The sequence below is a fragment of the Ceratotherium simum genome, chromosome 20, assembly GCF_057802395.1.
Source record: "Ceratotherium simum simum isolate JZ-2026a chromosome 20, ASM5780239v1, whole genome shotgun sequence".
NCBI classification, from domain to species: domain Eukaryota; kingdom Metazoa; phylum Chordata; class Mammalia; order Perissodactyla; family Rhinocerotidae; genus Ceratotherium; species Ceratotherium simum.
This window is the reverse complement of record NC_141919.1, coordinates 41106250-41131386: the sequence shown is the minus strand read 5'-3', so window position 1 is coordinate 41131386 and position 25137 is coordinate 41106250. Positions and strand designations below refer to the sequence as shown.

At 46.3% G+C, this 25137-nt stretch overlaps 1 protein-coding gene and 1 pseudogene across 1 annotated transcript in view; one reads left to right on the top strand and one right to left on the bottom strand.

Moving 5' to 3' along the window:
• Positions 1-4869: 4869 nt before the first annotated feature.
• On the bottom strand, positions 4870-11095 carry LOC101388326 (A-kinase anchor protein 17A pseudogene; annotated as a pseudogene).
• Positions 11096-11147: 52 nt separating this feature from the next.
• The window catches only part of LOC147914430 (uncharacterized), a 49560-nt gene continuing 35570 nt past the window's right edge, over positions 11148-25137 (top strand). Inside the window, exons 1-2 of the mRNA XM_087444235.1 lie at positions 11148-11267; positions 14948-15381. Coding sequence (XP_087300361.1) covers positions 11148-11267; positions 14948-15381 — 554 coding nt within the window. The remainder of the gene's footprint in view (positions 11268-14947; positions 15382-25137) is intronic.

The following is a 25137-nucleotide window of genomic DNA, read 5'->3' as shown; positions in this document are numbered from 1 at the left end:
GTTTTGACTGGGAGTAGAGGTTTCTGTCTATAAACATTTGGTGCTGTCCCCCATCACCCCACCTGCGCCATGCCCAGGGGGGCTGTGGGTATTCTATATGGATGGGGGACCATAAGTGCATCCAGTCACAGAGGGAATGGTGGTGTCCCCCGTCACCCAACCTGTGCTTTGCCCAGGGGGGCTGCATGTGTTCTGTATGGACAGGGGACAATAAGTGCACCCAGTCACAGCAGGAATGGTGGTGTCCCCCATCACCCCACCTGCGCTCTGGGTAGCTGGGCTCTAGTGCTCTGATGGCAGGTGGTGACACAGGGCCCTCCCATCACAGGTGAGACGTTGTTCCCTCCAACTGCACCACCTGTGGGTTCGCTGCGTGGGCCCCGGCTGTCCTGATGGAAAGCGGGAATACCAGGTTCTCCAATCATAGGAATAGTGTTGTCCCCTCCTGTGTCTGGACAGGTGGGCCCCAGGTTCTTGGATTTAAGAAGTTGACAGTGGTGTTAGATGCAGAAGCTGGCAATGTCAAGCCCGCAAAACCTGATGGCCGTATCCTACCTCTGGGCGGCTGGGCTGCACGAGAGGTGAGACCCACGGCTTGTGCTGGGGCTACCAGCTTTCCCGCGAGGAAAGAGTTGTTAAGCTGCTGCCCATCATGGGCCCCAAATGTGGGCTGAGAAGTGATTCCTGGGTCAGAGAGAAGGTTGGAAATTGCAGTCTGTCTGCTGACTGACTGTGCAGATAAACTGTTGGAGACACGGGCCGAGGCAGTGCTGCCACTGGGTGGTGTATTCTCAGAACCCGAAAGCATCGTGTAAGATGGGAAGTGGGCCTCAGCAGAGACAGGGGAAGGAGGGGGGTCTGGAAGATGACAGCCTGGGAAGGAGGCATGGTATCCATAGCTTCAGTGTCAAGGGCAGGCTTGAGGTTTGCAGAGCCTGTGGGAGACCTGAAAATGACAGCCTGGGAAGGGGGAGTCGTGTCCATGTCAATGGCGCCAGGATCTAAAGTAGCCTGGGAGGTCAGACCTGCAGATACCGTGGCTGTGACGGTGGAGCGGACTGCCACAGAAGGGGTGGGCTGGCCAGGAAGACAGGAGTGTTGGTGGAAGAGACTGGAAGAGGGGTGGGTAAGAGGAAAGGAGGGGAAGAAGGTACACATGTGGGTGTCAGGGATTCTTTCTAGCAGGAGGGTGGCTGGAAGGAGAAGGTTGAGGTGCTAGGAGGTATGTGGAGGCCAGAAATAGGAAACGCCATAAGGATGACTGAGTGAAGAGGGCGTCCGTTATCATTAAACGGAACTCCCACAAAGGGACTGGATCTAAAAGGAGGAAGAGAACCAGCAGGAACAGCAGGAGGAGGAGAGTTCCGGGCAGTGTGTCTTCTTCCCTGATCAATAGTTGGGGTCGAGGAAGGTGGAGCGACAGACAGGATCGGAGTTCTGGCTGATAGGTCAGCCATGCTGGCGAGAGGAGCAGGGACCCGCACAGCGCGAGTGCCCAGGGGCAGGGGGTCTGCCGACTTTGAGGCAGAAGGGGCGGGCTGAGGGGCACTGCAGTCGGCTACAACCCCCGTTTGGTCCTCCAAGCTCTTGTTCTGCTGATACTCAGTGTTCCTCTCTGAGGTGCCTGGGTTTTTGGCAACAGCTGTGCAAGGAAGCTTAGGAGGTGTGGGCACTCCCCTCGGCCCCACAGCAGCGGCAGTGGCAGCGGTAGTGGCGGCAGCAGTGGCAGTGGCAGCGGCAGCACAAGCCGCATGGCGATTTACGGTTTGCAGGGCCTCTTGCTGGGAGAGACTGGTGGAGGGGAGCTCCTGGATGGGATGTCTGAAGGCTTCTCGCCCTGCACACCCCCTTCCTGGACATCACTGAGCCCGGGGAGCTCACAGCCTTGACTCCTGGCTCAGGTGACGCAGGCAGGCCAGTACATTTGCGCCTTAGAGGAGGGATCCTAACACCTCTGGAGGGTCCCACCATCATAGATTTCTGTGAGGACAGCACAAGCTTCTTCAGAGGGTCCCTCCAACTCACCATGGGGAGGATCCCCAGGGAGTAGCATGTGGCCTGCAGAATCAGATACCGCCTCTTGGGTGCCATGCAAAAGCCAGCTTGTATAGGCTCCCCGGTGGAACAGACTGCGAGCAAGGTGGAGGGCAGACCCCGGAGCAGCGGGGTGGGCCCAGCCAGGGGGGGCAGCATCGTGGGCAGGGGAAACCAGCGGGCGAGGGCCAGGTGGGGAGAGGGACGAAATTTTGAAAGGAAATTTCCCATTTAGAGCTTGTGGTTTGCAAATGATCCCCTGAATGCAGCCTGATACCGGTGAGCGTCTCTGCAGCGTCAGACTCCTCTCCAGGTCAAGCCCCCAGTGCCCTGTTCAGCCTGGCGCTTGTGAGGTCCCCTTGGGACACATCACAGATGAGGGGTGCCAGGGGCACACCCCACCCAGCGCCTGAGGAGATGGAGCCAAAGAGCAAAGGGCAAGGACCCAATGGCCGCCCAGTGGGACTTTCTAGTGCCTGGGACTTGCCGCTATGAGTGCAGGTGTTTGGCACAGATGGGCCACCACGCGGGGACAGTTCAGGATGGGGAGGCCCCATCATCAGAGCTCACCATGCCTGGGTGCCGGCCCTGCAGGCCCCTCCGCGCCTGGGTGTGTGTCGCCAGTCCTTTCCCCCCAGGTCCTGAGGTCAGAGCCTGCTCAAAGCTCTGGGTGGCTCCTGCCACCCAGATCCTGCCAGCCTGTGGCCCGCCTTCCCCAGGGATCCCCCAGCTTCTCTGGAGCCAGGGCACCTTTTCCAGGGCCACCCCGGGGTGCCAGCGTCACCAGCTAGGTGGAGGTATCTGAGGAGGGGAAGTTTCTGAGGAGCCTGACTTCACTGGATGCTGCATCCCAGGACATCCCTTCCCGGCAGGCAGGTTATTTCTTCACTTCTTTTTAGAAATTGGTAAAACAGGGCCAGCCCCGTGGCTTAGCGGTTAAGTGCGTGCGCTCCACTGCTGGCGGCCCGGGTTCGGATCCCGGGCGCTCACTGACACACCGCTTGTCTGGCCATGCTGAGGCCACGTCCCACATACAGCAACTAGAAGGATGTGCAACCATGACATACAACTATCTACTGGGGCTTTGGGGGAAACAAAAAAAGGAGGAGGATTGGCAATAGATGTTAGCTCAGAGTTGGTCTTCCTCAGCAAAAAGAGGAGGATTAGCATGGATGTTAGCTCAGGGCTGATCTTCCTCACTAAATAAATAAATAAATAAATAAATAAATAAATAAATAAATTGGTAAAACAACATTTAAACCTTAGACCAGCCCAGATTTTCCCTTTGGTCTAGTTTGAAGGATCCAGAATGTCATATCGTTGGAATCATACAGTATGTAGCCTTTTCAGATTGGCTTCTTTTACTTGGTAATATGCATTTAAGTTTCCTCTATGTCTTTTCATGGCTCCATAGCTCATATCTCTTTAGCGCTGAATAGTACATCCATTGTATGGATGTACTGATGAACTTTTGAGACTGGGAATACTCAAAACCATTATCGTTAATCCACCTGGGATATCTCAAACCCAATTAAAGAATTTATAGTTTTTCAAACTGTGCTTACAACATCACTAATAATTTCTCCAATCCCCACAAAAATCTTAAAAAGCTGGTGTTGTCGTATTTTGATTGAGGTTAAGAGACATTAACTTAATAATGGCTACCTGGTCTTGAGTAGAAACCAAGGACCCCTCTTCCCCACTAGCCCATTGCACTGCAATAGGGGGTTGGGACTAGGGTTTTCATGTTTAGCAAATTAAAATACAGTATTTTATCTGGCAATCCTAGTTGGAATAAAGGTCCGACACATCTAATAATGGTGGTATTAGAGATACCTTCAATTTTTCAAAAAACCTACTAGAAAGTCAATATTTACCACAATATGGCCAACAACTATGCAAACTTTCCACCACTCTCCTACCCCACCCCAAATTCAATGTATTCTCTATTTATTTTATTCTGATTAGAAGTTTTGAGCAGCAACTATATGTACCTCTGGAATGAAAAAAAGAGAACTCAAATTAATGATTACTTAAATGCAATTTGTTTGGAAGGCTAATTCTTTCAAAGATGAGGGTTGATAGCGGATGGGCAAAGAGTGGGAACCACTGTGTGCTAGAGTTTGCAAGGACTGCCTGGAAGTGGTGGGGAGGGGCTAAGGGTGGGGGGGCATCAGATGGGGCTCTAAGATCCCTCCTCTGCTGGGATCTGAGCAGCTCTGCCCTGATCAGTTTACATAATAAGATTCAGCCTAAGATTGCATGTGAAGAAAATGGCCTACTGCAAAAATACCATCTGAAACCATTGTCCTAAATTAGGAATGTGCCGTCCAATACAGCAGCCGTGTGGCTATTGAGCACTTGAAATGTGGCTGGTCCAACTTGAGTTGTGCTGTAAACATAAAATAAACATCGGATTTCAAAGACTTAGTACAAAAAAAAAAATCACAATAATTTTTATATTGACTACATGTTCAAATAATATTTTGGATATGCTAGTTAAATAAATATGTTATTAAAATTATTTTGACCTGTTTACTGTTATTTTTTTAATGTGACTAATAAAAAATTTAAAATTATATGTATGGCTTGCATTATATTTCTCCCGGATGGTGCTGATACACCATGCTGTGAGACACATAAATTCTAGGACTGGTATGAATAGTACATGACCACTCGCAGGTTAGTTCAGATTGTCCACTAGTCTAAGCACTTTCTAGCTCAGAGGAATTTCATGTTTATGTTACTTAGAGTCACTCTAAAACCCTAAATAATTGTTATTGGGCACTCTCTCCAAGTTTTTTTTTTTTCCAGTATATATTTTTTGCCTCAGTATTAAGACATTTCTTTGGTTATGGTTGCAACCAGCCGAGGAAAGGCGGGGCCGTGACACTGGCCCCGGTTTTGGGAAAAACGCACAGATCGCGGCCCAGAGCAGGAAGAGGCGGCTCCCGCTGAGCATCGAGACCAGCGCCGCCCGCCCGGCGGGTCCTGGGCTCTGCCCAGCAGCCCCGCGATCAGCCCGGGGCCCCGCAGTGCCTCTGAGCCAGCAGCAGCTTCCGCTCTTCTAGTTTTATTTTTGTCCTATAGCTTTTTCTGCTCCTCTGCTTGTAGCTTCTCGAGCTTTTTCTGATTCCGACGGAATTCACGGTCCTTCCGTTTCTGCTCCCTCTTGCGGAGCTTCTCTCTTTTTCTTTCTCTCTCCAGTTCTAGCCCCTTCTGTTTCCTTTCCTCAGCTCTCTGCCTCTTTCTCTCGGCGCTTGGGTTCTTCTCTTTGCTGCCGTTTCTTCACTGAGGGATCACTCAGGTGTGTGGTCGAGTCGAAAGGAACCATGGCCTTGCCGTCCTCTCCTCTGTACCTGAACTTCGACACTCAAGGCACTCACGGCTTGGATGAAGCCCACATATCCGCGGTTCTGGACATATACCCTTAGGTACAAGTGTCCCCCAAACTGAAGGTGTGGAAGCTCTGGCTCCTCATCTCCTCCCAGTAGGGGTCCAGCATGCGGATGTCCACATTCTGTATCTGCCTAAACTTCTCGAACACCTTGACCAAACCTCCTTGCTGGGCTTCTCCGAGCCCGACTCCTTCAGGACGATCCATTTGCAGGGCATCCCCTGCAGGTGAATCATGGCCGAACATCTCTCTAGACAGCGTTTTCTTCATATCCTTCCCCTGCGTAAGAAGGAGTCCCAGGCGTGGCGGGTGGGGAAATCGATTTTCCAGTGGGCAGCGCGCAACCTAAGGATGTCAGAGAAGTCGCTGAGCTGGATGGTCTTGCAGTGGAGACAGGTCAGGAAAGACTTGACCAGGCTCTTGTTCTCCACGTCGCCCTCCAAGGGGATGAAGTCCGTGGTGCTCTTGGAAATCCAGAAGGTGGAGAACTGGTGATCGCGCACTGTGCCCTTCAGCCTTTCCATCACCCCCCAGTTGGAGATGGACTTCCCGGCTGCTTCAGCTGCGGGAGGGCTGGGCTGATGGTCATCTTCGCCATGGGCTTGAGGTAGACGCCCTACAGAAGGCAGAGCTCACCACCTCAGATGTGTGGTGGACTGTGGTAGCTGCTACCACAGTCAGGGCATTGGGCCAGCGCCAGGCTCTGCCTGTGTCCCAGGTCCCCGCCACTCTGGCTGAGCTCGCTGCTACCCCCTGACGACCTGGCAGCCTTGGCCAACCCACTCGGCATCACCGGTCAGCCGGAGGCACCTCTGAAGCAACACGCACCGCTGCCACCTGCCCCTGTGATGGTGTTAATGCTGCAGATACAAAGGCGAGTAAGACATCAATTTATCCCTTTGAGGACCTCGGTCTAGAGAGAGACAAAGAAATCCTCTGGGCTGCAGGGACCTTGAATGTCTTGTTCACAGTGCCTCATTGTCTGGGCCATACCACTGGATAAATATGAATAAATAAATAGATGAATGAATGCAGAGTACTAGGGAACACACAATGGAAGGGTGAGGGAAGGCTGTCTAGAGGAAATGCTGACTCTGATGGATCAGAAAGAGATAGCCAGGCAAAGAAGGCTGGTGACAGTATTCTGCAAGGAGAAAAAGAGCGGGGTTGGCTCAGGTTTATAGTAACTAATTATGCCTAGTTTAGAGGCCAGTGGAGGAGGTGATGAGAGATAAGGATGAATATAAAGAGAGTCCCATGATGAAGAACCTCATATGTAAAGCGACTAAGTTAAGATTCTATCCTAAAATCAATGGAGAGTCATTTTTAAGCAGAGAAGCATCATTATGATATTTGTGACACAGAAAGATCAATCTGAGGGCATAATAGAAGATTGGTTATAGAGTGGCTACTACTGGAGGCAAGAAGGCCAATTAGAGAATTGGTGAATAATTCAGGCAAGGGAAGATAAGAATCTGAACTAAAGCAGTGACACTAGAACGCAAAGAGAAGGGAGATGGAATTAGGAGATATCTAAGGGGCAGATTTGACAGGACTTGAGGACAAATTGACTGTGGAGATTGAGAGAGGAGGAGCAGAGGGTAATTGCCGGGTTACTGTCTCAAGCCACTGGGTAGGCGGTAGAGTCACTCAGCAAGATAGAGAGCGTAGGAAAAAGTGGTCTAGGGATGGAGTGAGGTGGACTGGAGAATAATGCACTTACGTTTCAAGTCTGAAGTGTCCGCTGGGCATCCAATTAGAGGTATTAGCAGGCAATTGGATGTACAGAACTAGAGAGCAGGAAAACCATTTGGGAAAGAAGTAGATTTGGGGGCATCAAGGCATAGGTGATAACGGAAGCCACCTTCAATCTGGAGATGGCTATATTCGTATGTACTTGGAGAGCACTTGGGAAGAAGTTATTTTAAAATATCATTAAGATAGTGCTCAGAAAGGTCAGCTTAATGGCTAGAGAGCAAGGGTGGTTGGTGATCTTCTCCCAGGGTGGAGAAGGAGCTGATTTCGCATCTTGTCATCCCCACTCCCTGACCGTAGTTGACTACAATAGCGGTAGTCAACCTACTGCTCCAAGAGGAATCCTTTCGGAGGGGAAAGGAAGCAAGATTAGAAGCAGGCTCTAACAGCCTGGCCTTTGCTTGTTTCATCCAAAAGTCTTAAGGACTAAAAAATAAACCAAAAGAAGAAAAAAAGAAAAAACCCCACTCTAAAATACACCCCTCCCCCCAGGTGTTTGGATTAGCGGAATGCAGCTCAGCAATAATTCAGGGCATGACGCTCTTCTAAGAATCTGATTATCCATTAGTAACACATATACCTTAAAAAATCACATGTAAGTTCAAGTTCTGACATAACCCCTTCACTCCAAACATACTGAAATGGTAGGATAAATATAAACGGAGAGAACAACAACAGCAAAAAAGAGATAGGTAGGCTCAAAAATTAGATGAAATCTGTTTGGACCAGAAAGGGAATAGAAATGTAAAACAGCAGATTCACGCTACCCACCTGCTTTGCTCTGGGCCTAGGTGTAGGCAATGGTGGCTGTGAGTTCACTTTTCTACATAACAGGGACTAAATGTGTTTCATATGAGACCTGAGCCAAAATCCAGGTTTAGAGTTTAAAACAGGAGTGAGAGTGGGACTCTCTGCCATCACTGACATCACCACCGGAACTTGAACTCCCCTGAGCTGTGGTTTGGATTGCTGATGGGATCTGCATTGTCATCAATAACACCTCCAGGAACACTGGAACACAAAGTTTCCCATTAAAAATGTGCTTAAGACCCAAATTCCAAAGTGTATGGATCAAATGAATGCTAAGAAAGAGGACAAACACAATCAAGAATTAGAACATGAATGTACTTCGGATAATATTAATTTTATAGAAAAGTTTATAAACTTTAAACTTTTTTAAACTTTTGAACTTTTAAACTGACAGTTTTTAAAATCAGCATGATTATGATGCTCAAAAAATAAGTAAAGCCATAATACCCATCAAAAATAATAAATTGTGAAACACAAACAGGAAGGTATGAAACAAAAATAGAAGGATACGAAAAAGAAACAGAAATCTTAAAAATGTCATTTAAATAAAAGAACTAAAATAATAGGCTCAACTTTAAACAAAACACAGTGAGAGAACAAATTAGGGAAATGGAATAGAGTACTGAAGAACTAACCTACTATAAACCGTAGACAGCCAAAGAGATAAAAACATAAAAGAGCAGGCAGGAGACATAGAGATCAAGATCATAGATTAAGAAACTCTGAATTACATTTATTTTATTTTTATTTTTTATTTTTTTATTTTTTTGGTGAGGAAGATCAGCCCTGAGCTAACATCTGCCAATCCTCCTCTTTTTGCTGAGGAAGACTGGCCGTGGGCTAACATCCATGCCCATCTTCCTCCACTTTATATGGGACGCCACCACAGCATTGCTTGACAAGCGGTGCGTCGGTGCACGCCCAGGATCCGAACTGGCGAACCCCGGGCCGCCGCAGCAGAGCACGTACACTTAACTGCTTGCACCACCGGGCCGGCCCCTATTTTATTTTTTTAAATGCTTTTTTTGTGTGTGTGTGTGAGGAAGATCAGCCCTGAGCTAACATCCATGCTAATCCTCTTCTTTTTGCTGAGGAAGACCAGCTCTGAGCTAACATCTATTGCCAATTCTCCCTTTTTTTTCCCTCAAAGCCCCAGTAGATAGTTGTATGTCATAGTTGCACATCCTTCTAGTTGCTGTATGTGGGACGTGGCCTCAGCATGGCCGGAGAAGCGGTGCCTCCGTACGCGCCCAGGATCCGAACCCGGGCCACCAGTATCGGAGTGCGCGCTCTTAACCACTAAGCCACGGGGCCTGCCCTGAATTACATTTAATAAGGAATTCCAGCAAGGAGATTGGAGGGAAGGATGGAGAAGCAACATTTGAAGATCTAATAGCCAAAATTTTTCCAATTTGCAAAAAGCTATTAGAATTTCTTTGTTTTCTATTCATTCATTCAGGAAACACTTAATGAGCACTTACTGTGTTACACTCCAGACTAGGAGCAGGGGGTATAACAACAATGTGGTACCATCCTTGCCCTGAGGGTCTCACAGTTAGTAGGAGAGATGGACATGTTCAATTAAAACGTAGTGTAAAAAGAGCTATGATAAAACTGTGTATTACAGAATCAAGAAGGAAGAACATTTCTGAGAGGACTAAGAAAAGCTTCATAGAGGAGATGACATTCAAGCTGGGTCTTTAAGTAGAGAGTTCTCTAGAGCATTATTCTGCAGGAAGAGGAAAGGCATGGACAAAAGTCATGGAGGCATGAAAGAGCATGACATTTGTGGCTGCTGACGGGTTCTAGGTGGTTCTAGGTTCTAGAGTACATGAAGTGAGAGTTGAAACATAAGCTAAAAGACTGACTAGGGAAAGGATTTAATCACCTTTTAAAAATGGAAAACATTTATTGAAAGTTTATTGAAGGACAATAAGTAAATATATACCATGGAGAGATATACCATGTTCATAAACATGATGACTCAGGATCATAAAGATGGGTTTTTGCCCCAAAATAAATTCAATGCAATCAATATCCAAAGGTTTTTTTTTTTTAATGAAATGTGACTGATTATAAAATTTATATAGAAGAAGGGCTAGGAATAGCCAAGATCATTTTGAAAAAGATAACAGAAATGTACCCTACCAGTTATCAATATTAATCTAATAAGTTTTAACAATTAAAACATTGTAGGAGGTATTTCTTTCTTAAATGTTGAGAAGGAGTCACTGTGATCACCTTTCTATGGCAAAGAATGGAGGAAAATGAGCAGGTTTAATTTTAGAAAGCCCATTCTGGCATTATTGGACAGGATGACCTGGGTTGGGGGGGGTGGCAAGACCAGAGTTGGGGTGACATGCTGGCTACTTCAAAAAGTCTTCTAAGACATGCTGAGAGTGGCAAATGAGGACGGTGAGGATGGAGGAAGAGACCTGAGGAGAGAAATGTTCAGGAGAGAGAATCAACAGACTTGGAGTTTACTTTTGTTAGAGGTAAGTGGGTTGGGCAGGAGGAAAGGGGAAGAGAAGAGTTGAGGCTAACTTCAAGGTATGAAACCTGGGCAACTGATTCGACGGTGGTCCGTGAACAGAAAGAATGACTATAAGAGGAAACTCAGATTGTGTTGACTCTGGGGTTTGTTGGTTTTAAGGATCTCTGGACAGATAAGCAGGTAAAGGGAAAATGAGAATGGAGCTTGGGAGAGTCTGAGGCAGACGTCTTAAGTAGTTGTTGAAGTAATGAAAATAAATTTGGCTAGACAGATTCCAGATTCAACAGGTGGAGAAGGAAGACAGAGTAGGGGGAAAACACTTTCTGGAGAACATGATGCTGTACGTGGGCCGTGAAGGGTGGGAGGATCTGAAGAGGCAGCCGTGTGTGCAGGAGCAGCCAGGTTAGAGGGCAGATGCAGAAGCTGAGAGAGAACAGAGGGTGCTGGGGAGGACTGGCTATGAGGTTGGCAAGCGAGACGCACCTCCAAAGGTGGTGAAGAGGAGAGAGGGGCTAGGCAGGAAGGAAACATTTCATGTTTCCATTCACACATGCAGAATGATAGACGCACCCTCGCCTTTGCACTGATCGCACGTCGGATGGCATCTCTCACAGGTCTTGTGCTTTCCTCTGTGTGGTAATGCTCTGGGCAGGGGCGATGACCCTCTCCCTCAGAGTGGAGCAGGAAGAAAAATGGACCCCAAGACAGACAGCCCGTGGGCTGCGGGCCGCAGCAGGCCTTGCAGCTCTTGGTGCACTTCTCACGCCATCAGGTGGAGTTTTCTGCATAATGTCTGAAACCAAGGGGTAGCAAAGACTGAAGGCTAAGCTTTGCCCTTGAGTGTGGTGGAAAAACATAGTCAGACAGGGTTCATTTACAAGCCAGGTGACTTTAGACTCCTTACTCGTTAACTTTACTCATTAGATTCATTACTAATTATGCTAAAAATTCTAAGGATTGTAAGTTTCTTATTTGTAAATTGGGCATTACAATCCCTCCCCTGCTATTCCTGAGGATTAAGTTAGACAACACACAGGAAAGAATCCAGTACTCACCTCACATAGTAGCACCGCAATAATGGTTCACTACCTCTCCCTTCTGTCTCCTCATGTGCTTCTCCCCTTTCACACGAGCTTTAAGTCGTGTGGAATGGGATCGGGGAATAGAAGACATTTTAAATGTACCTCTGATTGGTTTTTCTAATTTCTCAATTTAAAAAGCATCTCGAAATAGGAGGTGACATGAGTGATGATGACAGTTATATAATAATAGATGTAGCCTCTTTTGAAAAGGTTTTTGGAAGCTAAATATAACAATAATCACCATATTCTCCTATACATCTGATGGTCCACTAGGGACTTCATAAACATTATTTCACCTTATTGAACCTAAAAATGAGACAGTAGAGCATGGCAGTTAGGAGCTTGCCCTCTGGAACAAGCTTGCATGAGGTCACAGCCCAGCCATACCACTGATGAGCTGTGTGACCTTGGGCAAGTCACACAACTTCTCTGTGTCTCAGGTCTGTAATATGGGCTAATGTTAGTAGCTAAAATTAAACAAGTTATTACTGAGAAAGCTGTTAGAACAGTGCCTGGCACATTATAAATAATGTATGTTAGTGATAATTATGAATTGTATGATTAATCCTCATAACAAACCTTATGATTTAGATATTATTATCACTATTCTAGAATGTAAAAACTGAGGCTTAGAGAATTTAGACAACTTGCTTGAGGTCAAACAGCTAGTGAAGTGGGACATTGTGATTTGAAATTCTCTCTTAAATACCACTATAACAAAGCAGTGCATTATTTGAAGGTAAGAAAAAATAGCCAGGTAAGATAGAGAAGAGAAAAGGAATCATTGTCAAAGATGAACTTCTAGAGGTCATCCAACCCATCTCGGCATCTCTGGACATTGCACACTGAAGCTATCCTAGAACCCAGTCTCACCCTTGGTTTCTCTGGTGCAAAACTATTGGCCCCAGTAGGCTTTTTTTAAGGTTTATTTCAGTTCCACTAACTTGTTGAAAACTGAAACCAGGGCTGGTTAATGCTGAGCCTGCCTCCACCCAGCCACCTGTCAGTTATCTGAGTGAGGACACTTGTCCCTCAGTGGCCCAGCTTTTGGCAAATCAAGGCTTGTCTCACCTTGTGCAGTCAGGTGAGGAACAATGATGTTCTGAGTCAGTCGGGAAGACTCTGAGGTATCTGAGAGACAGGGTGATGAAAGAACAAAAGAAAGCATCAACATAAACTGGATGGTTGATAAAGATCATGTAAGACTCAAAAGAGAAAGCAACAGGGAATTCCACAGAGGGAATACGCAGGACTGAAGTCAGAAGATCTGATTTTTAGTCTTGGCTCCTCCATGTATTAGTAGCCACAAATGGTAGCTTTGGGCAAGTCACTTACCCTCTCTGAGCCTCAGTTTCCTCATCTGTAAAATGGAGAGAATAATATCAATCTCATAGGATTGTTGCAGAATCAAATCATAATGTAAAGATACATTATGAGTGGAAATACTTTGTAAACTCTAAAGCAGCATAAATGTTCTTTACTAATGTTGTTATTATAGATTGTTTTAAGACAAAAAGCATCAATGGGAACTCTGGGGAAGAAAGCTTATCAATACTGAATGGGTTTTAAAAATTATCAAAGAGTAATGTCAAAAGAAACAACGGAGAGTTTAGTGGATCAGATTAAAAGAAGAGAAGAGTCCAATGCCACTGCTTCCTTTGACGACTCTTTGGCGTGACATGACTTATGAAATCTCTTGAGCCTTATAGCCTTGAAGGGGATCTCGTGCATAAGTGCAAACAGTAACTGGGGCCGTAAAGAGCCTGCTCTGAGATTAAACACCAAAATAATTACGTGCATTGGGACAGGGTGCAGAGAATTAAATACCTGCCTTTCCAAGGCAAAGAGATTTAATTATATGAAGTTTACGCAATGCATGTGGAACACTGGTTTTACAGAAGGAACTATTTCAGCTAAATATCTCCACATATACCTCATTTATACCCCATTTATTCCATTAAAGAGATTTATGGCAATCTGTCCCTCTCTCCCAATGGTAACTTCACACACCATGGAACAGTTGTCATCTTAATTCCATGGTCTGCCATTTTTTAGATCACAGGATTATACTTTTTTGTGTGTGCATAGAAGTATTTAATGACTTGATTTGAAGAAGATGGAGATTCTTTATATGGGATCCAGATCTTTCAGGCACTTATTGGAATGAAGATGAAGGACCAAGCTAAGTAGCCTCATCCCCTCTCTTGTCTGGCAGGACCCTTTCTTCGTTGACCTGTATGGCTGGTGTTTTTTGAGGGCTGCTAATGTAAGTGGCACTGTGCTGAGAGTTGTAGCTCACACACACCCTACCCCCGCCGAGTTGTGACAATCAAAATTATCTCCAGACACTTTATAAGGGAAAATGGTTTCTCCATGCCTGGCATATACATAACAGGTACTCAATGGCTGCTTAGAATTAGTTGAATGCAGAAGAATGTCTCTCATCCAAAAGACTGCCCTGGACTATCTCTCTGATAGCCAGTCACATCCTACCTCCTCTACCCTATCTTTCAAGGCCCTGTGCAAATGCCGCTTCCTCCATGAAGACTTCCTTGATTGCCCCCACTCCTAGCTGTATACACTCTCCCACTCAATGCTGACACCCATTAGTTTGTGTTCCTCTTTAACACTTGTCATTTGGTGTCCTAAGTGTTTATACATATGTTATCTCCAAAGTACCAAGGTAGCTTTGGAAGAACTTTAGAACCACATTCTCTGCCCACTGTTTTCTCCATGAAAATTATATTCTGTGGTATGTACATTTGTCATTTTCTAAAGCATATATAAAGTAGGAAAGAAACACAATTTTTATTTATTTATTTATTTTTTGCAATATACAACTTAAGTAAAATTTTCTTTTAAAATGTATTAACAACAACATAATATTTACCGTGCACTTAAGGTCCAGGGCCTGTCCAAAAAAACTTTACATACATTAACTCATTTTATCCTTACAACAACCCTATGAAGTAGAAACTTTTATAAACCCCATTTTACAGATGAGGCACAGAGAGGTTAACTCCCCCACTGGTCACACAGCTAGGAAGTGGGCAGAGTTCAGATTTAAACCAGGCAGTTAGTCTCCAGTCTGCATGCTCCTAACTGCTGTAACCTATACTGGGGCCAAGTAGCTTCAAGCCCTGCACCCCATCCCCTCACAGCAAGACTGCAGCGCCCGAATTCTTCCTGTATAGAATTCTGCAGCAGCGGGCCACTAGGCTGAAGTCTCCGAGGTCCTTGGGTACACATTTACTGTGTTGCCAAGGGGTAAGCCCCGTGCTGTGCACGAACCAGTCTCTCCAATTTTGTTAAATGCAGAGATAGTGCAATGCTGGGAAGTTCTCCCTGACGTCTAACCTCTGGCTGTTTCCACAGTCAACAGAGGACAGGACTTCAGCGCGGAGCCGAGCCGCGGCTCCCGAGACCGGCGGCCACCAGGTGTCGCCGCGGCATCCCCCTAGAGGGAGGGCAGAGCGGCCGCTGATCGCGAGCAGCAAGTGGACGCTCAGGCGCCACTCCGCATCCCCGGGCTCGGTTCAGGCCGCGCAGGGGGCCCCGCGGCCGGGGAGGGACGCCCCGCTCTACGGCCGCCGGGGCCTGAGCGCCGGGACCACGGCGGCCTGCACGCCCGGACACGCCGTGAGTATCCGTGCGCGGCAGCCGCGCAGGCGCGCGCCGGGGATGCTCCGGCGGGGACTCGGGATGCGCTCTGCTCTGCGGCGGGACCTGCCGCCCGGTGCGCTGCTCCTGCGGGGCGGGCTCCCGGTGTCGGCGCGAGGCCATACCGTCCCCTTTCTCTGTGTCTCCCGGTAACGTTTGCGCTGGCTTCTGCCTTCTGGTGAAAAGAGCGAGATTGTAGCCCGCAGTGCATCTGCGCGAGGCACATGGGCAAAGGCAGGGAAGGTGGACGGAGGTCAGTCCTGAGGATTAGTGGATGTCTCCAAGCTGGTTACTTCTCTTTGAGAAAACTTAAATTTAAGTAATAATATAAACTAGGCACTATAATATACATATACATGTAATTTCATTTAATATTATCATGCTATATAAACATATAAATATTAAAATAGTATATACCAATATAATAGTATATTATATAAATATAAATATTGGAGCGATGTTTTCAAGCATGGGCTTTTATGAACGAGATGCTTTCTTCGCGTGAAGTGAAATGTCAGGGCTGTGGAGTACAGTAACTAGAGCGGCATGGCTTTTGGAAAATGATGGAGCATGGGTTCCAAATTCTGGCTCCTTGACTCAGCTGAGCTGTGTGACCTCAGAGGATGCCTGCAACCTCTCTGAGGTGTGGCTTCCTTTTCTGTAAGGAGGAGATAAAGGGTAACACCCGTTTTGCAGAGCTGGTGTGAGGATTAAATTGGATTAACATATAAAGTCTTCAGTACTTAAAGTTAATTCCACTTTCTTCCCTTGGGGAGGCAAAGAAATATCTGACCCATTTACTCCAGTGCCCAAAACAATGGCTGTGGGGTTGAGGAAGATTACACGGGAGGACAGCGGTGTCATTTAATCTGGGTCTTGAAGATGGCAAGGGAGCAGTGAAGGGCATTCCAGGAGAGAAGGGCCTGGGCAAAGGCGGGGAAGGCAGATGGAGATCAGTTCAGAGTGGCTGGTACCCTGGATGTGCTGTGGGTGATGGAGCAGGCAGGTGAAATTCAACCAAATTGTGTTCGGATCCCCAGAATTTGGACTTTAGGCTTAAACTTGTGTTTGAAGAAACTTTGGGACTTGTTGCCAGCACTCGAAGTTGGAACCTAGGAATTGGATTTCCCGGCTTCTCTGGAAAAACAGGCAGATATGGCCATGCTGGTCCCACACCCCCCGCTGCAGAATGGAGACATCTAGAACTCTGCTCCTTCTATGCTGCTCCCTCCTGGAGCTGCCCCGGCTTGCACTGCGACCCCTACCTGTGTGGGCACCGTGGGTTGTTAGCAGTTTTTAATTAGGAGAGTGACAAAATTCTTTTGGATGGTACCGAGTAGTTGTTAAGGGCTGTTGACATAGAAGCACACCCACCTGGGCTGGCACCCAGGAAGTGGGCACAGGGCACACACTGGGATTAGGGGTCACTGGGAGGTTGCTAGGGGGTTAGCAACCTAGGTCACCAGTTGGGCTTCTTTTTGCACAGTAAATTAATCACCTTCATTTAACCTGTCTATTCCACAGCTCCCTTGCACATCTCTGGTACTTGTGGAGTTGAGTGGATAACAATGGTGACGGGGACCACCATGCTGTCTAATTTTTTAGGGCCTTAACTGTCCTCAGGTTGATCCCTAAGGTCCCTTATACTCCACAATTCATCAGGACCTGAGTTCATCTGGGGGGCCCCTTCCCCATCCTTATTTCTCTGCCTCCTACTTCTGCGTCTCCAGCAGCTGTCCCACAGAAATAGAATGGGAGCCACCTATGTAACTGAAAATTTTCTAGAAGCTACATTGGAAAAGTAAAAAGCAACAGGTGAAATTAATTTCAACAATACATTTATGTAACTTAGTATATCCAAAATATTATTTCAACATGTAATCAATCCTGAAAAATCATTCATGAGCTGTTTTACATTCTTTTTCGTACTCCTTCTTCTAAATCCAGTATCTATTTCCCTCTTCCAGGACGTGTCAATTCGGATGTTAAATTGAATTTATTGTGGAAATACTTGATCTATATTTAGATTTTATAAAATTCAGAATTGAAAAAGTAAATCCACACAATCAGGTTGTTCCAAACATATTTAAAATTCTCTAATAACTTTATTGAGTATCATTTTTAAATTAAAATTAAGTTGAAAATCCAGTTCCTCCGTCACACCAGCCGCATTTCAAGGGCTCAGTGGCCACATGTGGCTGGTGGCGATTGTATGCACAGCCCTGGAGTAGAGCATATGTAGCTTCTGATGGTTGGTTCTCAGCTCTCGCTGCTCATCAGAACCCAGAATCCACAGAAATGCCTGTAAAAGTGCAGCTCCTCGGCCCTCCACCTCCCGCCTTACTCACTCAGAGGCTCCCAAAGGACTCTGGTTCCATCAGGCAGCCTCTGACCCCCTGAGAGCATGACAGTGGCTGGGTCTCTAACCTTCCCTTTTAATGCTGGAGGTGGCTCCAAGGAAGAGAGAACTCAATGTCACCGCCTCTGAAATAACTTCAGGAGCTCCTGCTGTAGCCGCTTCTGCAGGCCTTAGACATCCACTCATTTTCCCAGAGGGACAAGATTGTCACCTATGACCCCATGACCTTTTGGCCCTAGGCCTAGCAAGCAGGTTATGCTCTAATTCACTTTATTGTCTTCCACAGACAATATACATGAGTTTATACACACAAAAGCATATATAAAATATCTGTGTTGTTTAAAGATTAATAAAAATTGAATATTGCTTGTTCCTTGGAAGGCCCTGGTACTCTCCTGTTACAGCCCAGTCCTCCCCGAGAGGAGCCTGCTGTCCTGAAGTCTGTCAGCCATCCCTTGCTTTTCTTAGAGCTTTACCTCCTGTATATGTCTCCCTGAACCAGGGACTGTTTATATAGAGAACGTTTGCCGTGTTGATTCTGCTGTGATTTGTCCTGTGTTCAGTCTTGTTTTTGAGACTCGTGGACACTGGTGCACACAGTTGTCATTTACTTGTTTTCTCTGCTGGATAGCATCTCGCTGGGTGGGTAGATCACACTTTATCCAGTCTCCTGGTGACATCCGGTTGATTCCAGAGTGCTGCTATTTGATGGTGCTGCTGTGGGCGGTCCTGTGTGTGGACAGAAGGTCCTTTTGGGTGAATTCCTCAGAATGGCACTGCTGGGCGAGGGGCCAGCAAATATTTAACTCCTTTGATGCCGAGCGTGGTTCTAACAATTCCTCCTCCCCAGCCACGGATGAGAACTGATTGACCCTTCAAGCGTCGTGGTTTGACAGGGCCCAGGGTGACGAGGGGACCTTGTGGGGTGAAGGCTGGCCTTCCTGCTAGCCATCCAGGCCAGGCCTCGCTAGGGTGGTCCTTCATTGGGTCACGTGGTTCCAGGGCCTGAGTTGGGGACCGCAGGGCTAGTATTTCTTCACATGCCTCCTATTAGCCAGCCCCAGGATTGACTGAACCCTGGAGACTCAAGCGAGGCACACCTACCACGGATGGAGAGTCCGAGGGCTCCAGCGACCGGGAAGCAGGCAGGTGGCTGCTGGGTGGCTTCAGGGGGAGCACTCACAATACAGCCCTCACCACCGTGAATTCCATCTGCCTCCCTCGAGCAGAGTGAAGAAGCTTCTCCCATGGGCAGATGCTAAATGTTGCCTCTGACCTCCTGCCTCTCCACACTTTTGTTGACATGCTTCAAAAGCGAAATTTACTGAACACCGTCAGGCCCCCGTGTTTGGGGTATTCAGGTCCTCTTGTTTAATCCTCATACGCAGTCTGCAGCGCGGGTACCATCATCCCTGCCTTCAGAGGAGGAAACGGGGGCTCCGGAAGGTTAAGCAGTTACCCAGGGAATGTTAGATCATGGAGAGGAAGTAAGAGACAAGGCCAGGAGCATTTGGCACCAGTTCCTTTATGATTAAAAGCAGCTGAGTAAAGACTTCTGGCCGTGAATGAGAAACCTGCATTAGACCAAACCTCCCACCAAGAACAACCATCAAAGGTATAAAATTAAAAAACAGAAATGAAACAGAAAAACAGCTGGGTGAAGGTATCAGAGAGCCTCAGACAGCTAGGATTTGAGGGGCTGGGATCCTGGAGAGAAGGCAAATTCCCTGAGGTGAGCCACACATTCTCAAACACTTCCCTCCGTGGCTGGAACCCTGTGTATGTTTCTCTCCTTTGTCGCCTGTATGTTGAGTGCAGACAGCTCGGGTTCAAGTCCCAGCTCCACCACTTTGTGTATCTGTGTGACTTTGGGCAAGTTACCCTCCTGTGCCTCAGTTTCCTCATCTGTAAAATACAAATACAGTTGATCCTCGTTATTTGTGGAACCTGTACTTGTGAATTTACCTCCTCACTAAAATTTATTTGTATCCCCAAATCAATAGTCAGGGCCCCTCACCGTCCCCACGTTGTTCTCTTGATGTGAGTGATGGGCTGGAGGGGGGCGGTCGTATGGCAAATCTCTATGTCTTGCATTAGTTGTCTGGCAGCCACTGGTGTCTTACTTCAGGCCTCTTAGAAACTCTCAGGTTATGGAGTTGCCTGGTGTGTATCTTGTAATCTACAGCTCTCTCCTCCCAGGGGCATAAAAACTCATACAAAGATGTTTATTATAGCAATATTTTTATTGTTATAATTCACATACCGTAAAATCCACCATTTAAAAACATACCATTCAGTGGTTTTTAGTATATTCACAAGATTGTGCAACTTTCACCACTTATTCCAGAACATTTTCATCACTCCAAGAAGAAACCCCATGCCAGTTAACAATCACTCCCCATTTCTCCCTTCCCCCAAACCCTGGTAACCACTAATCTACTTTCTGTCTCTATGGATTTATAGCAATTTTTAAAAATTGAAAGATAGTATAAATACAGGAATGTCTCCAAGTCATAAATATACAGCTTGTTAAATTTTCAAAGCTGAAGTACCATGTAATTCAAGAAATAGAATGTAACCAGCCCCTGAAAGCTGGCCTCCTGCTCACGTCTGGTTATTAACCCTTCGCTGCCCCGAGTAACTGCCATTCTGATTTCCAATAGCATGGGTTAGTTTTGCCGTTTTTTTTACTTTGTATAAACTGTATCATTAAATATAAATATGTTTGTATGTGGTTTCTCTCAATCACCATTATGTTTGTGAGATTCGTCCTTATGTTTATAGGCAGTTCTATTTTGCTATATAGTTTTCCACTGTATGAATATACCACAATGTATTTCTCTATTGTAATACCTGTGGGTACTTGGGCAGTTTCCAGTTTAGGTCTATAGGGTATTTCTTCTATGAACTTTCTAGTATGGTGCACGTCTTCTGGTGAACCTGGGCATGCATCTCTGTTGAGTACATACCCAGAGTGGAATTGATGGCATATGAATGTTTTCAACTGTAGTAGCTACCGCTCAACAGTTTTCCAAAGTGGTTGTCTCGTTTACTGGCCCATCAGCAGCATCTGAAAGCTCTGGTTGCTTCTCTTCTGGCAAACTCTTGATATCATCTGTCTCTTTCATTTTAACCATTCTGGTGGTATCTCATTGTGATTTTTTAATTTGTATTTTCCTGAAGATTAAGAAAGTTGTGTACCTTTTCATATGTTCATTGGCCATTTGGATATCTTTTTCTTACTGATTTGTAGGAGTTCTTTACGTATTCTGGAAATTAGTCCTTTTTCGGATGTATGTGGTGCAAATATTTTCTCCCACTTTGCAGTTTGCCCAACACAGATTTTAATAACAAAAGCAATGGAAACAACCTCAGTGTCCAGCTGGAGGAGACAGTTGAATAAATAACATAAAATAAAATACTATGAAAATTCATGTGTGCTAATACAGAACAATTTCCAAGACATATTAAATGAAAACTGTAAGGTGCTTCATTTGTGTATTAAAAAAATATATAAAATTCTGGAATGATATAGAAGAGACTGTCCATTGTAGTTGACTCTGGGGATGGAGGCTGCCTGTTTGGAAAGAAAGGCTTACTTCTCTGTAAACCCTTTCATGCTGTTTAAATTTTTACTCTGTACATGTTAACTATTTTCCATCATTTTTTAAAATTTAAATAAGAAATAAATGTGTCGATTTGATGTTAATAAAATGGAGTGGTTTGGTAATGGTATGTGTTGGTTGTTTTGTGTTTCCCCTGCAGCTCTCTAGATGAGACCACCTATGAAAACTGGTGGAGGAGACACTGGACTCCTTAGCATAGTTTTTTGAAGACCTTGCAGAAAAACCTTACACATTTGAAGACAATGATGTCTCCTTGGGGGTACTTCTTCACTTGTTTTCATTTTTCTGTTTCCTCCCTAAGGATTTTAGCTCACTAAAATAAAGAATTCCCCTCCCTAGTGTTAGTCATCCAGCAGCACGCGGCTATGTGGGACAGAAAGACTAGGGTTGGAGTTCCAGCCCTGCTCCACCAGGCTCGTGACCTTGGGCAAGTCACTCAGCCTCTTTGAGCCTCATTTTTGCTTAAAAATACAGACTCTCAAGCTTCACTCAATACCCGTGATGGTAAATCAGGGAGGGACCCAGGCATGCGTTTGTCCAACAGGACACCTCTCATCGCGCAGGCCTGGGGACGCTAACGTAGACCGCTGGTTCCTAAGCAGGGTGAGATATCGCCCAGGAGGTGTTCAGACCCCACAGACATGGCCCCACTCATGGGAGATTCCGATGCAGGAGGTCAGGGTGCGTTCCCAGGAAGCGTATTTTTGAAAAGCTCACCTGGGATTCTAATGTGCACCCTAGGCCCTACCCCTAGAGATTTTGATTTAATTGTTCTGGGGTGTGGCCCAGGCAGGGCACTGGGGTTTTTAAAGTTTTTACAATCACTCCCCAGGTGATTCTAATATGCAGCTGGAGTGACAACCTCTGGACGGGATGAAACTTGAGCCCTAGATCCTGGAAGCCAAGGGAGTGCTGGTCTTTGTCGATTGGCCACCAGGTGGCAGACGTGAGCAAGTGTCCATTTTTCCATTTAGAATTATGTATTACCTAGGTCTTTGGGAGCAGCTCCTTTTGGCCAGTGGGAGAAAATCCCCCACAGAGGTTAATCTTCTCGACAGCAATTAATTAATACCAGGAAATTTCATGAAATGTGCATTTTGGATTAAATCATGGCATTATTGAGGACAACCAGCTCTCAGGCTACAGTGATAGAAATGGTGTTGGATATTGCTGTAGGCGAGCTAGATGGAGAAGGGACTCCACCAGATGGAGCAGGGGCAAAGTCTTGGAGCAGGTGTCAATCCCAGTTGTGAGAACAGTGAGGGACTTGGCGGTAAAAACAGATGCAACGGGGCAAGAAAGAGTTAAATGCCTTCCCGGTGGATTCAGCGATTGCTGTCAGCAGCAGAAAATGCGGCAGTGTCCCATCAGTGGGATGATTAGAGCTGAGGAAGTTCTAGGTCTCCTCTCCCCCAGCCTCCCTACCAGTGGTTGTAACTACTGTAGGGAAACCATGTCTCAAGCTAAGCTCTGCCACACATGCAAACATTTATTACCGTGCCACGAAAACAGTCCCACCACTCGTTCTTATAGGATTAGTGAAGACCCAGCTTGACTTAAGTACTTTGCATGAATGTTTCATTAGAAGCAAATGTACCAGTATTCTGGCAGCTGGATTCCGTCTACTTGTTGAATCGGGCAACAAAAGCTTCTATTCGGTGGTGGGTCACGGACCTTACCCACATCCGACCCCTAGAGTGTCTCTCTGAAGAGTGTTCATCTGCTGGGCTTTCCAGACTCTGTGATCCCTTCCCACAAGGGAAGAGGCACCTGTGTTTTTCTAGCCAATCCATACACCTTGAGTATCATCAGGGAAAAATTATGTCTAACAAATCATTTACTAATTGGGAAATTCTCTAGTGTAGAAGTAGAAACTAAAGGCATACAGTAGCTGCCTCTGTAGTTTGGACTTCTGATTAAGTACTTTGAAATGCTAACTATCTACCCCGAGGTATGAATTCCTGATTAGAATCCTTCACGTGCTAACTTATATATTTCACATATAAGATAAATCAATTGGAAGCACATTATAGACAATAGAACACCTGTAACACTATTACTTGAGCTTTGTTAGAGTGTAATCAATCTTTTCCTGTCCTCAGAGTCCAGTTGGAAGTTACCTCCTCTGTGAAGCCCTCCTAGATACTACAGGCAGATACCACCCTTCCTTCCTTGCCCAGCACTCTGAGGATTACTCTAGAGCACTGATCACCCTGTGTTGTAACTGTCTATTTACACATCACTCCCATGGCTAGACTGAGCTCCTTGGCAGGTGGGACACTGTCCACTTTTGGTATCTCAGTGCCTGGAACATTGCCAAGTACATAGTAGGGACTTAATAAATGTTGATTCACTACATAAATGAAATAGGGCCCACATACTTCTCCAAAACACACTTTCATTGATGCGACTCAGCATCGCAGATGTTCACCAACTCGCTACTGGCCAAGTAGATAAATGAAAGCAGTAAGCCAGATACACCTAAGAATGAGCTTGTTCTGTTTTCTCCCTGTGGGGTGGGAGATGTGAGCAGCCTCTTGGCTCTTGTGTCGTCCTGTCAAGTGGTGTGGGTAATGTTGGATGTCAGTCTCTAGGTCCAGGCCTCACCCTTTACTGGCACTTGCCATTAGAGGGGACTGCCCACTAGAGCAGAAAGCACCTCCTGTCACTAGGCAACCAAGGAGTCTGCTGAACTTCACCCAGCAAAATCTGACCTGAGACTGTGAGAAGCAGCATGCTATTTGAAGAGTTACCTCCTTTTTTTCCAAGTGGAGCCCTGGCCTCTTAGACTTTTATTTATTTATTTATTATTTATTTATTTGGCTGAGGAAGATTAGCCCTGAGCTAACATCTGTGCCAGTCCTCCTCTACTTTATATGTGGGTCGCCACCACAGTGTGGCTGACGAGTGGTGTAGGTCCACGCCCTGAATCCAAACCCGTGACCCTGGGCCGCCAAAGGGAAAGGCACTGAACTTAACCACTAGGCAACAGGCTTGGCCCCATAGACATTTTAATGAGAATTTGCTTGATGCCCTCTTCTTTATTCACTAAGTTGTCAGCATATCACTGCCATAGAGCAGAGATTTCCTAAGCTTTTTTGGGTCAGGACCCCCTAGAAAAATCTGACTGCTCTAGACCCTCTCCCGAGAAAAACTTCCCCACACAGCCATGAGTACAGTTTCAGCTGCAGGGTGGAGGCTGTTTGCAGACCCGTGAGGACGGCCTCTAGGTCCCAGCTGACGGACACTTGCTCAGAGGCAGCATTTCATTAGATATGGAGACAAAGGATGTGGCTTAAGCGTCCTGCATTTGTATTTTCTTTCCAAGAGTCCTTAAGTGAATTATCTAACTTCTGTGAGCAGCAGGGTCTTCAGCTGTGAAGTGGGTGACATTCCTCTACTTCTCTGGGTTTATATTAAGATAAAGTTTTTTTTAAAAAGTGCTTCACATTTATTATTCTTATTCCTTAATGGGAAGTCAGTGTCTATTTTTGGAGTGTGGGAAGCCACATATACGTGAAATCCCGGACTCCCCATGCCCTCCCGTATGTGTCTATTTCTACAAATGAGCTGGTGACAACAGAAATCTCTCTTCCTGCTTCCACGTGTGCAGGGCTGATATTGGCTGGCGGGAATAGCAGGGTCTGTTCTGATTGGTTAGTGCCCGTGTTTCAGCAGCTGCTGAATATTTTGACTCTCTCTTTCCCCGCTTCGCCTGCTCTCTCCTGCACTTGAGTCTGCCCACACTCCTAGAATAGCGTGTCCCTTAAGGAACAATACTGATGAACCAAAAGCCCTCTTCACCTGGCCCACCTGCATTAGGAGCGCCTGGCGAGCCGGGAAGGCAGCTAGGTTCCTTTCTCCTCTTGCCACTTTGCTTTGGAAACAGCTTCCAGCTCCCTGGGAAAAAAATCTCATTA